This window comes from Phoenix dactylifera, chromosome 9, assembly GCF_051530095.1.
Source record: "Phoenix dactylifera cultivar Ajwa chromosome 9, Ajwa_hap1_PhDact_Kaust_v1.1, whole genome shotgun sequence".
NCBI lineage: Eukaryota > Viridiplantae > Streptophyta > Magnoliopsida > Arecales > Arecaceae > Phoenix > Phoenix dactylifera.
In genome coordinates, this window is record NC_143198.1 from 30,435,169 (window position 1) to 30,451,197 (window position 16,029).

The window sequence follows — 16,029 nt, forward strand, 5'->3', positions numbered from 1 at the left end:
ATTTAAACCTGAGCTAGAAAGATATTGCGTCGACGTCCTTACATGTTGACATTGTCGCATTTTAAGCATCTTGAATTTTTATAAATGTAGTTCGAATGCTGGGACTAGTCGAAACATGATGCAAGAGAATATTGCATCGAAGTCCTTACAAGTTATAGATACTACAGTTAAGTCCCTCAAGTCTCTCTTCCTCCCTCCCCCAAACTACCCCACCCGATTCGTTGGTCCGTGGCCGAGTTCTTAAACCCTAGCCGAGCTCCTCCTTTCGGATCTTTCCTCCCTCCCTCTAGCCTCCAGCGCCGGCGCACCTCCTCCGCCGCTCGCCGCTCGCCGCCTCCGGTCCATTCTCATCCGTCATCTGTTCCTCTGCTCTCAGTCTGAGGCCGTCCATGGCGGAGGAGGAGAACAGTTCTTCGAAGCCCAAGGTATCCATCTTCTTATCTCTTCATCCTGCTTCCTTTTCCCAAATCTTTCGTTGATCATGTCTTTGTTCGTCCAATTCCTGGCTCAGGAGACGTACCCTCTATTCTCCTTCTCGAATCCCAACCTGCAGGGCCTGGGGTTTGGGCTCTTTGGTTCTCCGGAGAAGCCTCTTCCTCCCCCTCCTCCTTGCGTAGAAGTGCTCCTATCTGAGGTAATTCCGTTCCTGTTTTCCTTGCCCATTCGGTTTTTCCGCTATGGATGAGTAATTTTTGTTCATAAAAACCAGTTCTTTATTTTCCAATTCCCCTGAATCGTGTCCTGCTCACAGGAATCATCGACAGTGAAATCAAATGCAGAACCCATTGTTATTAACGACGAGCTTACACTTCTCAAGGTATCTGATTTATATATTAATTCGAAGGAAAAGAAGGAGCTCTGTAGCTTAGCACTCTTTGGGTTTTCATTTTTAGGGAAGAGTAAGTACTTTCGATGTTTTTGGGGTGGTCAATTCGGATTTGCTCGCGGGAAAATACGAAGGTGAAATCTTTATTATTTGCTGCTTTCTTCTTGTTTGCTAATAACTTTTGGTCTTTAGCACATTAATTTAAGCATATTTTTACAAAATTGTTTACATCATTTATGAGATTAGGAGGATTGAAGCTGTGGGAAGGGTCGGTTGATCTGGTCAAGACCCTCTGTTCTGAGGTCCGAGAAGGTCGGTTAATGTTTAAAGGAAAGCGAGTATTAGAGGTGCGCTGCTTGGTCTCAGGTGGTATTTTGTGCTCTCAGGTCGTGAACTTCACGGGAAATGGTTTTGAAATGGATTTTTGTTTGCATTATACTTGGATAATTAGCAATTAGGTTTTCTTGTTTCCATGATAAGGCATGAGCGTGGAATGAAATTTTCTTCCTAACTGCATCATGTCAGAAAAAATACCATATAGTCACAAATGTCTAGTTAATGGATTAAAACATTGTATTAGAATGGAATTTTGTGGATTTGAAAGTCAAGTTTCTATATTTGACAATCACAATAATAAGTTTTGAGGATTTCCTTAGTGATAGAGCATAGATTTGAGCATATGTAGCAGTATGTATATGATAATATTACCAGATGATTTAATGGGGAAAAGGAACAAGAGACAAGTTAGTTTAAACATGTTATTGAAGATATCTATTTTACCAAAAAATAGATATGAACAACTTACAAGTTCCCAGGAGCTTGTATAAGTTTTCATGGTCTCATTAAGTTATCTTATTGAGCAAGATGTAGATATTAAAAAGTAACACCTTGTACACCTTTACTAGCAACAATATGCATGTATGCAACTTCTTTCTAGGTGATAATGACATCACTGCTTGATAATGTATCATGATGCTATGTTTTCAGTTTTCTACAAATGTGCAATTAGTGTTCATATATTGGCAATCAAGTATAAAGGTACAAGAGGGGCAGTTATAATGGAAAAACTGTATATCAAGGTAGCCAGGTAGGCGATTTGGTGATAGCTTCCTTACATAATGGATGAATTTTTCTTGTCGATGCATTGTGTTGACATGGAGCAAAGCATGATATAAGCTGGCTTAGCTGTAGTTCATGCAGTATATTTGTGAGCAGTAGTAACCAATGAAGCTGCACCAAATTGCATGCCTGTTGTATCTACAATACATAACCTTTTGAATTCTGGAAAACAAGAAAGTCAAAGTTGTTAGCTGAGGATTATTTGTTTTCCTATCCCTAAAATGCTTAATATAAGCAATTCCTTCTAGTATATTCCATCAAATCAATTGATCATTTTTATGTCTATATAACAACCTATTCTCAAAAGTGTGTAGCAATGTCTTTTGCAAGTAACAATAGTTTTCCATTGTTTGAGGAGAAAACATGGAAATCCTCCTTGATGGGCAATCCATCCAGCATGAATTGGAATAATTTGCTTATCTATGCAAATTCTTAAGAACATTTCCAGTTCGTAAACAATAAACAAACCAAATATATGGGAAAGGATAGTTGGTTGCCTGCCCATAGACTGTTTAATTTGCAGTATTAATTCCAGTATATGCAGCTGGAACTATTGATGATCTTCACAATGACATGAATTATGAAACATATGTTCGCAAAGTGTAGAATTGCCTTCCAGGACAATGGTTCAAGCTTTTTTGTGCAGTCAGGCAATGCAATCATTTTGCCTAACTGATGCAAGATTTGTTGGCTTCAGCCCCACAGCCTGTGGGGGAAATCAGTGTGCATATTTCCAAGCATGTGACAGTAGTTTAAGTGTGCTTCCAAGTTCCAATTGCAAGGAAAACTATGTAAAACTGCAATTTTTTTTTTGATTATGGGCTAAAGTTGCTTAAATGAGAATCGATTTTTATGTGTAGGATGGAGGATTCTCATGTTGTTTTTTCTTATTGAAAGTTTTCCATGAACAAGGCCTTGCTCGCCCATTTTTCTTTTTAATCAATATGTTTTGTTTTAATGAGTGCTGGAATAATAAGTTTCCTATCATGTTCCATTCTGCATATGAAAATAGTGACCCTCATATTTTTGTCTTGAGATGTTGGCAGTCAGCTCTGAAGTTGCCCTGATTGCTACTGACAATAGTTGCTTTTCTGTCTTATTTTCAGCTTGGATGTGGTCACGGTCTTCCTGGGATCTTTACAGGTCTTGAAGTATGATTTCTACTGTTTCTGATTAGTTTACTTTGGACTTTATTTTCAATTTTTTGATTCATGTGTTCCTTTATTCATCAGGGTGCAGCTGTTATACATTTCCAAGACTTTAATGCTGAGGTCCTCAAGCATCTGACGATACCAAACGTAAAAGTCAACCTCATGAAAAAATTGTCTCAACAACATTTTCTGATTACAAACAAGACGGATATGAGTATCTCCCCTGATGTACGATTTTTTGCTGGTGATTGGAGTGAAATCCACCAGCTGCTGCACTGTGGATTTAATATGGACCAACAAAAAGCAACAGATGATCCAGAGCAAAAGGGATGTGATGGCTATGATATCATATTGATGGCAGAAACTGTGTATGCATTATCCTCCCTCCATAGTCTTTATGGGCTTATCAAGAAGGCAAGTGCCCTTAACATGAATTGTTGCTGTTTACCACTGGCATATAGTTCTTCTCCCTTTGTTATATGTTGGTAATCATTGAGATTAAGAATATATGTTACAGTGTTTGCACCATCCTTCTGGAGTAATCTACATGGCAGGAAAGAAGCATTATTTTGGAGTAGGTGGGGGTACTAGACAGTTTCTACATTTGGTCAAAGAAGATGGTAAGATATGCTCTTCTTTGTTTTATTGAAAAACTACATCTTGGAGAATATTTGTTAGTCCAACCTAAGCTTAAGCCAGTAGGTGGGTGGCCCATGAGTATATAAGCACCTTCAGGGTCCTCTTAACCTATCCAGTGTGGTACTATTCCTCACCAATATCATCTTTCATGCTCTCAATCCTTTTTTTTCCACCCTGTGTTGAAAGCCCGCATTGCTATACGTTGACAGAGATATTTCACCATATTTACCTTTAGATTGCATACCTAACTATGTATCCTACCAGGAAGCATTCATCATTACTCATGACTTCTAGAGAAATGCTTGTGCATTTAGAATGTAAATTCGTTCAATGCATCAACTTTCCTTACTGGGTTTATTGCATGCATGCTATGTGATGGGGATTCATGCATATTTTTACATTTCAACATCTATTCTTCTTCATGGCTCTGTGATGGGGATTCATGCATATTTTTACATTTGGATCAACATCTATTCTTCTTCATGGCTCCATCAAGTCTAAATTTATTACTCGGGGCCACTTTCATTAGGCATCATGGAAGCTTGTTTGCTTGCTGAAGTTGCTGATGGTTCATCCAACGTCCGGGAGGTGTGGAAGTTTTCATTCAAGTAGACTCGTACTTTTGACATACGCAGAGGAGCAAGCTTTTAGGTAGAGGTATTTTTCTTCAAATGTATTCTTGTTCTTATGTTAAGCTGCTTCCATTAGTCCTCCATTTGAGAACAAGGTCCAGAGCAATCATATCATTGGGATTGCTAATGCTCAACATGCCAACTTCTAATGTACACTATAAATGTGCCACTGTCCCTCTAATGGTAAGATATTTTAGATATTGCAAATTCCATGTTGCTTCCTTATGTAGTGGATATTTGCACAGCACATAAAATTCTCCTGTTTTTGCCTCTGAATATTTTCTAAAATATTTGTTCTCGGCTTTCTCATTTTCCAATGAACTTCACAGTCCAACTTTTATTATTGATTTCTTCAAAGAAAAAGGAATCAGTGAGCTACTTTGGTTTCCAATCTACATTGAAGTAGTTTCAATCAGTTAGCTGATTGACTCTCAAAAGAGTTAAACCCGCCCCTCAACAAAAAGGGAAAGAAGTGAAGGGGAGGAAGGAGGGAAGGAGAACTAAGCACTGAAAGATGCACACAATTTCCCACAGTACTCACTGCTTAAGATAGGAAACATGGATATTGTGTAGAACTTCTTGTAGTGATATTAAAAAAAAAAAAGTTTAACACAGGCCCCTTATTTTATTTGATAAAGATTCTCCTTTACTATTCTAAAACTAATGCTTAAACAGTGTCTATAATTTGTTTATTTTGTCCGCCCATATCCCCTTGCTGGAAGAACTGAAAATTTGATTTCAAGAAAACATTTTTGGGTTCATGCAAATCTCATCGAATCCCATTACATTAGCATCATTTATCTAAACATTCAGCATCCACCCTGATGAAACAAATAGCACAGAATTGGAACCAGACAACTAGGCCTGAGTTTTAAGAATGCCAGAAAGTGTTTATTTTTCTGAGCTATAACAAAGCCACGAAGGTTTATTACAATCTCCATAAATGATATTTTTACTAATATGACATCGCACCATGAACTATCATAATCATCTGCTGAACTAGGAAGCTGATGCCATAAAGCCTCCATCATCCAGTGGTAGCTGCAAGCCACATTTTTCATCGAGCAGAGGTGCTGAGGCACCCACAAAGGCTGCATTCATGTAGGTGGTGGGCTCTGAGTGTATAGATTCTGATCTAACATCACCAAACTCATCGCCGGAATTAGGACCACCGACGATTGCTCCGACGTGAATGTTGGCATTAGGGTTGTCGGTGTTAAAATAATCTGCGAAGCCTTCGCCGCAGGCCACCTTTGCTGGATGAACTTGGACGGACGGTATGGATGCACCTCGGTGGTGTATACGCCTCGGGTACTTGGTGCCGAACCCCACCATGTATGAGTAGCCAAGTGGATTCTTGCCTAGTATGTAATCCACCTGAAAGAAATTGTACTAAAAATTTGTTAATCAAGAACTAATTCGATGCCCGAGCAGTACTGATTAACCAAAACTATGATGTTTGCCTGTGATTTAACAAATGCTCTGATTTGAGCAGTGGAAAAATTAGCTGAGCTGCACTGGACTTCGCTAATCCCAGCTGAATCTAGGGTATTTGAGTAGTAAAACAGCACCATAACAGCACTCGTCACGTATTGCAAGTTAACAGTGTCCCGTGTGAACAGAAGCCCTCCTGGAAATGGCATTACAAACAATATGCTGTAAGATTAAGATACTCAGGATCCAAAGGAGAGTTGCATTCTTGTGTAGCGTACGAAGAGAGAAGCATGGGCGATGTCTGAAATCTACTCTTGCTTAAGAAGAAATATTCGGTACCGGGTGTGGTTTGGATTTTCACAGTGCCACTTCCTGGCATCAACGAACATACAAATCCATCAGCATGGGTCTTGTATATAGCTAAATCTTTCTTCCCTGCCAAATATTCCTGAAGGAAGAAATCACATTAGAAATTTTTGGAGGGATGTGATCGTTATGTGCAACAGAGACCATCTCTTAGAAATGTTATAGAAGGTTGTCTATGGATACTTTTGTTAGCAATGCTTGTGCTCCAACGAATTTGTTGTCCCAGCTGAATTCAGGAACAACACCACTCCAGTTCTGATTATTTGATACAAATGTCAGAAATTGGACGTCTTTAGTTGCTTTGTAGAGCCAAGTAGCACCCCATAGAAGCTCATCCTATATACAGAGTAAATAGAACTGTTACGATTACTCTTGAGACAAAGTTATAGCTGATCAATGAGAGTCGAAGTCTTGCCTGGTAGCTGGAGAAGGAGCAATAGAACGGACAAGAGGCTTGGTATGACCCTCTATACTTATCGGCAAATTCGAAAAGCTGATCAAAACATCACTAATAAGCGCATCATGAGAGAGAAGATAATTTTGTTCTTTCTCAAAAGAATGGTTTCTATGTAAAGAAGAAATCAAGTCAGATGCATCGATCCTGGCCAAATGGATCAAGGAAGAGAGTGCAACCATCTGAGATTTTCTTCATCACTTACTGCTTTTGCTTCCTCCAAAAGTTTTGCTGCATAGTCGGGGTCGACACTCTTCAATACCATGTAAGCAGAGGCGAGGGCTGCTGCAGCATCTGCAGCCACCTCTGTGCCTGGTGAACTTTCAGTGATCTTGAAGAGATTACGAGGCGTATCCATGTCTTCTGGACGCTCCCAGCAGGAGTGGTCCGATCCATCACCTACCTGCCAATTGCCAAAAGAAGCATTCGATCTTGCTGCTTAATGGTTGCAATGGATGCATCTTTAGTTTTTTGATGTTTCCAAAGGCAAGGAGATCGACCTGAGTATAGAGTGTGGTTGGCGAAGTGTGAGCTTTCAGTATGAAGTCGGCTCCCCATCTGATGGCCGAGTGCAGGTGGTCAAGCTGGCCAACTGCAGAAATCTGTGCCTCGTACTCGGTGGCGGCCCAGCTCAACAGGGCGACGCTAAATGACATGGGCCAGCCAAACTTGATGTTGTCTCCAGCATCATAGTAGCCGCCGGTGAGATCCACCTGAAGAGAGGAACAAAACGGTTGGTTATATTTTGCTTTCTCAAAAACAAGAAGTATTCTGCACCATCTTTTATATGTTTAAACTCACATTATTAGGTTTTGTTAGAGTCCAAATCATTATAAGTTTACCAGATGGTTATATTTTATCTTATCCCGACTCTCTCTTTTTTGAGAAGCCGTATCCTATACCGCATGCACTATGCCAATCACATCATCTCATTTCTATAGATCCTATTCGTTATGTAATAAGACTTGATTGGTATGGTGTCTAATAGCCCTCGGCTAGGTTATGCTGCTGCCTAAAGCTGCATGCAACATATTCTCCATGCTTTTAAGAACTATATGTTGGAGTGTACTGAAAAACGGAGCTAGAGAAAAAGAGAAGTAAAAAGATGAATGCGAAGCTAATTTTGGATTGTTTTCAGTATGCACAATACGCTACTAGGATTACATTGTCTATCTGGCCATCTGTGAGAGCTGAGTGGGCCCTCCATTCAACTCGCTGGTCGGCAGGCAGCTTTCCAGAGCGCTGCCCTTCGAAGAACAGAATGGCCTTCGCTAGGGCATCGGTGTAGTTGTAAGACCCATCACAAAGGACCCTGCCCTCACCACCCTCATCTACTGCACTCCCTATAGCTAAACCAAATACCAGTGCCCATAGGCATAACGCAACAGCCGAACCATTCTCCTTCCAGGCCATTGTCTCTAGTTCTAGCTACTGCTATAGTACTATCTCTCTTGCTATGATTTTATTCTTACGGAGACCTGTATATATAGTGATCATAAAGCAAAGATATATATGAGTGTTTAAACACTATCTACACCCAACATAACAGACTACAAGTAGGATGACAGACCACCCATACCTTCTGTTTCTCCATTTCACTCTTTGCACCCTCCGACCCATGCCACCTTTGCCTGCTTCCCTCCTAAAAAGCAATGATCTCTTAGTTGGAGAAGTATATACCGAACAACATAGGCCTTGGAATGGTGCAAGTTGAGTAATTGCTGACATAAAGAAAATAAAAGGCTGTTATAAAAACTAAAAGGAGAAGAACGAGCTGTTAGGTAGTTTTGTGGAATGAACTTTTCGTGTATCAGTTTGTGCCTGAGATTGTTGTAAAGAGAGCGAGGAAACCGCCATAGTTCTATGGCTGGGATAAGAAGTTGCAACCAAAGTGGCCGCCTGGTTGGATGAATGCCTCGACTTCCCCTTATAAGCATGGCAATATGACATACGTTTCATGGTATAAAGCAAATAACCAAATAAGCTTATAACTTGTGCCAATCGGCATGAGATATAGCTAGGGCCCATTTTGTAGGCCATTTGACGTCACTGAGATTCGCTATTTCTGAGAAAGTATGGTGGTGCTTTTGCTCTACTTCGGCTGTAACTTGCATGTTGGCTCTCGAGGAGCACTTAACAGGCGTAAAAGTTGCACCGATAGTGAAATCCAAGGTGCCAATCTACGGTGCCCAAGTTGTACGAACCACAGAATAAGGATTTGATGGACCCTTTCCATCTCGGCATTTTGCATGCAGCTTGCGTTGTAACACACTACAACTGATTAAAACATTGAACTCCTCTCTTTGTTGCATGGCATCAGTATGGAAAAGTGCTCAAGTTGCAGTGTTGTTTTATATAAAACGGCGGTCCTTAATTGGCATTAATATTCACTGAGATTGAGATAGATAGATAGATAGAGAGAGAGAGAGAGAGGTAGGTGTACAAAAATATTTGCGATTGGGAATATTGCACTAAGAAAAATACTTCAGGATGTCCGTCGTACACACAAAAAAAGTTTATCAAATAGAGCAATTTTGTAATTAAATGATTTGAGTATGTGAGTTGTGCCAATCTTTTCGCACAACATGGCAAAAGGATATCGTTTGTGCTTGTTAACTGACACTTATTTATGGACAGATTGGTTATTTAGTGGAGTAGATCACCAACTATAAATTGCGTGAAACCACGGAAGCCTGAAGCGTGGACCCATACGTATGTAGTTTCTTCTATTGCATTTACCACTACCCTTCTTACACAAAAACTACAAATCCATTTGTTTATGGGTAGATATATATTGGCAGAGGCGCGCGTGAATGCGAAGGATGGCCATGGGGTACATCGAGATGCCTATTTGGCTTCATGATCAATTTTTTTTTTTAATGTATTGTTGAACTTCTTAGTTGTATTATGTATAGGTCGAACATAAATCTTAAATTTCACCACATATTATACATTTGAGCGTAACTTAAAAACCACCGTGTAACGTTACAATAGCTTATTAATTTGCATTGCATTGCATTTGTCCCCTTACAGTACGTACCAATATTTGTGTAGCCTATTACATGACCAGATGGCTTGTATTTAGGAGATGTAATTTATCTTGTTGATTCCTGTGAATTGCCTATAGCACCATGATGCAATACTAGAATTAATACCTATTATATATTTTTTTAAAAAAAATATTCTTGTTTTATGTGCATAAGTGCTTATTTCGAAACCGACTCTAAATTCAAAAATCTTTTCATTTCATTATGATTGTTAAAATTGGATTCCAAATTCTAACACTATATTAATATTAAATTTAAATCCAATAAAAGAAATTCCAATGATTTTTTTTTAATAACTTAAAGGGTCTTAATAATATGCTTTAAGTTGACAAGTGCTCCATTGATGTCTTGATTAGTTTAGCAATTATCAAATTTGGATCCTTTTCAAGTTGAGGTTGTTCTAGGGATACTCAGTCTTTCACTCACTACAGTGTGTATTATGTGAGATTTGTAATTACAAATATCCCATACAATGCACAGAAGTGCGAACTGCATTATTAAATCATGTAGGCTTCTTTAGTTATAGCCAACATGTAAAATCTTAGGGCCTCACTCAAAAAAAGTTAACTAAGAAGATATTATTTAAGGACCTCACTCAAAAAGTTAACCAACAAAGTATTATTTAGATTTTTTGATCATATATAATTATCCAAGATCGTCCTAGCACTCAACTACTGCGATTAAACACATGTTTCATATAGGTTCTCATATAATCTCCTTGTTTAAGCCTTCATATCCTTATTAGATTTAAGGTCCATCTAGAATACAATCACATAGCACAAATGGCTCACGGATAGCCCTAAAAGTGCTCGTGTTATAGTATCACTTAATCTATATAGGCTTTGAATCAAGTCCACTTTGATACTATTTGTGATGATCTAGGATCTCGTACCAAAAGATTAGCCAAGTATAAGTATTATTTTGATTTTTTTAGCCTCATTTAAGTATCCAAAATCTCTTAGATGTGAGATTAAATACACATTGGCATGGTCCTCACACATCTTGTGCAGTACACACGTTGTCCTGATTGATATGTTGGCCCTTTTGGTTCAAGGTCTGGAGAGGGCCCCATCTCAAATATTTCAGTTGTCTATATAAAGACAGTCATGTTGATGACTTTAACAATTGCTTTTTTTTTGACAATAAAATTTCTTTCATACCGGGAATTCCATGAATTCTTGAAGATAAGCCTATAGCAATATTGTTCTATAAAACTCCAGATAGAATGGCCATGGATCAAATCCAACAGCCCTCTTTGAATCATGCCACTCCCTTGTGAGCCGCACAAGTAGACAAGTTAAAAGCAGGTTTGATTCACGAGGAGAGCTCTATTCTGGTCATGAACATATATATATATATATATATCTTCTGGTGCTCGTCAGTTTGCAAGAATTTTGTAAGGCGTATTCGGCCGTCTTTAACTGGGTATTCAAAGTTAATTCAACCAAGCGAAAGACCACTTCGGATATTTTGTTGGCTAGTGAATTCCTGAAATGTCACATAGAGGCCAAAAAATTGAGTCAGTGAAGTAGACTCCTGCTTAGGCCTCGAAGTGTTCTGATGAGTCTTTTTTTTTTTTTTTTTTTTTTTGTGCGGATGTTTGTAAGGTAACCGACGCTTTTGCCTCATCCGGGGAAATGAAACCCGCAGGAGCGACTGCATATGGTGGTTGAGGAGCGGTTATACTGATCGTAGGCAGCAGTGGCCGACCAGTAGGTCTTTTGGGCATTCGGATTCGGAAGCGCTCCTCCTTCAAGTTTAGGATTCTTTCCCTGCTATGCAGTATGGCCTGTGCAAATTACTTTTCAAGATGTGGAGGAGAGCATTCATCCAGAAAGAGATTATGGACACCAGAAAATTATCAAGGGCGGTGGCGGCGGCCGCTGGGGGGGGGGGGGGGTGCAGTGGAGGCGCTGATGAAGTAGGGTCCTCGAGTGTTTTTTATAGTATAATGATGGATACAACCAACAAAATTTTTTTAAAAAAAGTGTAAATATGGTTATCTCACAAAAAACCTCCGAAGTGATGAGCGGCGTAAGAAGCAACCCAGTCAACAGCATTGTTCACCTTCTAGTAGGCATAAGTGATCCGGAAGGAATCACACTCTCAAGAGTTTGCATATAGAGGGGGGGGGGGGGGGGGGGGGCATATGGTAATGGTCATTGGAATGTTTTCAAACAGCCCATAGAAAAGGGCTGTGGCTACTGGCAACTTCTGGGGGCTGGAAAGTCGCCATCTTATCCGCATCACCCTCCCAACTAATTGGTATCCAAAAGTTGGTTTCCGTGGTTGCCCACAGTCATGCTATTTAAGAGCCTCTAATTCGGATTAACGCCTTCCAAGCATTTCTTACCTGACTTAGATTTCGTGGCGAGGGCGATAACTTTAGGTTAACGACACGTAATCCATGTCATGTTCCACTTAATGTTCTCTCCCGAATACATTATGCTTCTAAGCAGACACTTTCTTTAATTATACCCTCTTTAAAGGGCTAAAGCCCAGCTACTACTTGCGTGCTCCTTTTAATTTTCCCTTTTAACCGTAGAAAGTAGATGTCCTGGCGCTCAATCATGTCTCGTTCCTTCAAAGTCAAGCCTCTCATGAGCAATCTTATGGTTAACTCACTCCCTTTCGTCACAAGAATAAAGAAGAAGAGGAACATATTCAAATCATTTAGCCCGGTCCACTTTTCCAGCTTTCCTGTTTAACTAATTTCTTAACAAAAAAAACTCTTTCCATCTAACAAATTAAAGACGTTTCATATAAATTGTGTTTATTGTAATAACATTAGACAACGATCATTATGATTAATATATATATATATATATATATATATATATATATATATATATATATATATATATATATATATATATATATATATATATAGGCCTCTATAGCTTGGAAGTTGGCCGTGTATGTGCCTGCCTGCCTGCATGCATGCAAGCATAGAGAAATATCATTCTGCTCTTCAGTCATTTCCATAAATAGAAAAGAGCCAGTGCCAACCATGGTTAAGTGATCGACAAGCTCCATTCAAGATTTCAAATGGCTAGGGGACGGGCAGGGCAGTTGAACTGAAAGAAAAGTAGTTGGATATTGTTGGTTCTCTCTAGCACGTGTGCTTCTATTATCTTGGCTATTACAGTTTGACGCTTCCCGACCTATTCTCACCAGTACATCTAATCTCCACAGGAACAAAACTTTCCCTCATCTCTCCATCTTTCCTTCCTCCCTTTAAGTCCTGCAGGGCTCCCTAGCTATATCCTTTGGTGGTCGAACTGGTACGAGTCCAATGGAACCCTTGGACGGAGACGCACCACCCGTGCCTCAATTCCCTTGCTTCTCACCGCCACTTGCACCAGGCTTGTCTCAGTACTACCCTCCTGCTCTCTCCAACCTGCAGCAGCAGCAGCAGCAGCAAGAGTCTTCCTCACTGAGCTGTGGAGGGGCACCACCAGCCATTGACTGGGCTTCACTGTTCTTACCGAGCCCGATAGGGCTGCAGCAGCCGATGCCGGCAGGATTGTTACAGGCTGTGGGGAGGCCAGGCGAAGGCGAAGCCGATGCAACTGGCGGTGGTGGCGTCAAGGAGAAGGGAAAGGGTACTGGAAGGGCAAAGAAGGTAAGCAGGCCGAGGTTTGCCTTCCAGACCAGGAGTCCCAATGATATCCTTGATGATGGTTATCGATGGAGGAAGTATGGCCAGAAGGCGGTGAAGAACAGCACTTATCCCAGGTCTGTTCAAACTCGGTCTATAATTCTTTTCTTCACCAGTGTAAACGAGAATTAGTCTAAAAGACAGATGCTAATAATTAAGGGATATGATGGAAAAAGGTCTTGTAAATATGATGGATAATAGAAGCAGACCGAAGTAGTTGTGGGAATAAATAATAAGAATGCAGCGTACATTTGTCTGCTATTGTTGATACCCCTGAATAGTGTAATGAATGATAACGAGTAGCCGAGAATACCCGAGATTGGAGAAATGGGAGGTGTAGTCACAAGTTCCATGATCTTTATATATAAAATACATTTAGGAGAGGTCATACAAACCGTCTCCCAGGGCTCACCCAAGGTTTCCAAGTTGGGAACTTAAGGTAAAGAGAGAAAATAGCATAATATAGGTATGGCATTAACAGCCATTTATTTCCTTCTGATCGGGTTGTGAAATTATCAGGGTTATTTTTGTTGTTCTCAGAGCAATATATAGATTGAATATTATCTCCTTAATTTCATGCACAACGTTCAAAATATACACTGAGGGGTCATGGTTTATTGCTATAAAAACAACAAAATTAGCTCAGTCAGTATCGCTATCTCTATTAAATCTCCAAATTAACCTGTTTGAATTAAGTGACAGCTAGGAGTTTATTTCGCACGACCTCAAATTACAAACCTCAATGTTCCCAATTTTGTTAGAATTTTATAGAGATGCTGCTGTAGATTATTCATACTCAGTAATATCCACAACAGTAAAATTCATGGCAACTTGGACGAAATAATGCATGTCCAAGTTCAAGGTGGAATTCAATTGCTATATGTACACTCGCGAATTAGGACATGTTAGATAGCCAGCCCAACCAAATGCATAAATGTTGCAAGTTAAGCTACATGATACTGAATTTGCTTAAGATATTTTAAAAGAAACTTCAGTTATTTAAGAAAAAAAAGGGGTTAGCATTGAGGCCAATCGGTTTAGTAGAGAAGTGCATGAATATTTTGGCATAATTTTAAGAAAATATGTTAATAAAAAGGGAAAAAAGGATGCCAGATTTGCTTGCATTCCATGTATTAGCAAAAAGCTTATATCTATAGGGAAACTTGGAATAGTATCAAAGATAATCTTAGAAATATTTGACAAATGAGAATTCACAAAATCAATCCCAAATAATTAGGAAAAGGCTAGATGATTATGATTATGATATATGCACAAATACATACATGTATGTTCGATTATTTCTATTTGTGCAATTTTTATTATTTTTTATCATTACCTTTCTATATGACTCTAGCATATTTATATCTTTGTTCTTATCTTCGGATCTTGTTATTGTGTCATTTTGTGGATGAAGGAGCTATTACCGTTGCACTCACCACACATGCAATGTGAAAAAGCAAGTTCAACGTCTATCCAAGGATACAAGCGTTGTTGTCACTACATATGAGGGAGTACACAATCACCCTTGCGAGAAACTAATGGAAGCTTTGAGCCCTCTTCTCAAGCAGATTCAATTCCTCTCTCGGTTTTAGAAATGCTTTCATTAAGTTGGGTAAAGGAAAAGGCTGCCCATCTTGACAAATTGTACTCGTTCTATTGCATAAGATGTATAAAGACAACTCAAACTTACAGTTTATAAACTTGTTAAATGAAGAAGGAAAAAAAATACTTCTTTATTAACGCTTGCATTACCATGATGCACCTTATTTTTGTTATGTTGTTTCATTTTTCTTCTTTTATTGGACATTAATGATGCTCCAATTAATGGTTTGTAGCGAAGAACATACATGCTTGAGAAACAGGCCAGGATCTCAAACTATAGGGCTCGTTTGGTTCGCGGGAAAAGAAGGGGGGAAAGTGTGGTCAATGGAAAAGTAATGAGATACCTCTTGTTTGGTTGGAGTTTTCAAAGAAGAGAGATAGGAAAGTTGTATTCCCATGAGAATATGATTCCCACATTTCATGGAAAAGTCTTTCCCATGAGAAACATGGAAAAGTTACTTTCCCATGAGGCGGAAATCACTTCATTTTTACTTTTTCCCCAAAAAGCCCTTCAGCATTAAAGAGGCATTAAAGATCTAATTTTTATTAAGGGCATAATAGAAATTATACATAACTTTTCTACGAAAGTGGATGGCCAACCAAACATAAGCACTTTGGAAATTTGTTACTTTCTCATGATCAACAAATATGCCAAAAGTGCTTTCCTAGGCATCCTTTTTCTAGGAATTTGTTTTCCAGAAATCATATTCCCAGGAGAGAAAATGCTTCCCGTGAACCAAACGAGCCCATAGTTCTAGATGGGACTTATAGTCCTTCTATGAGTTTATAATTATGGATATAAAACTTTCAAGGATAATACTTTATATGAGAGTAATAACAATGTTGGGAGCTTCATTAGATAAAGGAAATGTGAACGCTCCAGCCTGATGCGTCCCTTTAAGGAGCGCATTGAAAATTAATTTGTCTTGATTAAGAATCCTTATTTCATATTTAATTGGTTTTTATGAGTCACTGTTAGATCAATTAACTATCAAAAAGACTTGTGATCAACTCTCAATTTTATATTAGCAACAATTCTAATACGAAACTTTTGCACACAGTGGACATAGCCAAATATTTTGAAGATTTGACCATATA

The 16,029-nt window shown here is 39.1% G+C and overlaps 3 protein-coding genes across 4 annotated transcripts; 2 read left to right on the top strand and 1 right to left on the bottom strand.

The window, feature by feature from the left end:
• Positions 1 to 220: 220 nt before the first annotated feature.
• LOC103708997 (Putative methyltransferase family protein) lies at positions 221 to 5,817 on the top strand. 2 transcript variants are annotated; one of them, XM_008794132.6, is made up of 9 exons: positions 221 to 425; positions 512 to 634; positions 752 to 817; positions 894 to 960; positions 1,073 to 1,173; positions 3,052 to 3,096; positions 3,178 to 3,510; positions 3,614 to 3,716; positions 4,265 to 5,817. In XM_008794132.6, exons 1-9 carry the CDS (start codon positions 390 to 392, stop codon positions 4,345 to 4,347), a joined length of 957 nt encoding a protein of 318 aa, XP_008792354.4. In that variant the 5' UTR covers positions 221 to 389; the 3' UTR covers positions 4,348 to 5,817. The 2 variants fall into 2 exon arrangements, with proteins under 2 accessions (XP_008792354.4, XP_026661147.4); XM_026805346.4 differs by having other exon boundaries at positions 224 to 425; positions 1,073 to 1,212; positions 4,265 to 4,643.
• LOC103709033 (endoglucanase-like) lies at positions 5,215 to 7,425 on the bottom strand. Its single transcript, XM_008794187.6, has 7 exons — positions 7,122 to 7,425; positions 6,827 to 7,024; positions 6,583 to 6,660; positions 6,351 to 6,503; positions 6,141 to 6,249; positions 5,831 to 5,997; positions 5,215 to 5,744 (listed from the first exon to the last, which is right to left on the bottom strand). The coding sequence occupies exons 1-7, from the start codon at positions 7,275 to 7,277 to the stop codon at positions 5,367 to 5,369; spliced, it is 1,239 nt and encodes a 412-aa protein (XP_008792409.4). The 5' UTR covers positions 7,278 to 7,425; the 3' UTR covers positions 5,215 to 5,366.
• A 5,386-nt stretch (positions 7,426 to 12,811) lies between these two features.
• LOC103709034 (uncharacterized) lies at positions 12,812 to 15,080 on the top strand. The gene is made up of 2 exons (XM_008794188.5): positions 12,812 to 13,406; positions 14,744 to 15,080. The coding sequence occupies exons 1-2, from the start codon at positions 12,964 to 12,966 to the stop codon at positions 14,919 to 14,921; spliced, it is 621 nt and encodes a 206-aa protein (XP_008792410.3). The 5' UTR covers positions 12,812 to 12,963; the 3' UTR covers positions 14,922 to 15,080.
• The last annotated feature ends 949 nt before the right edge of the window (positions 15,081 to 16,029 follow it).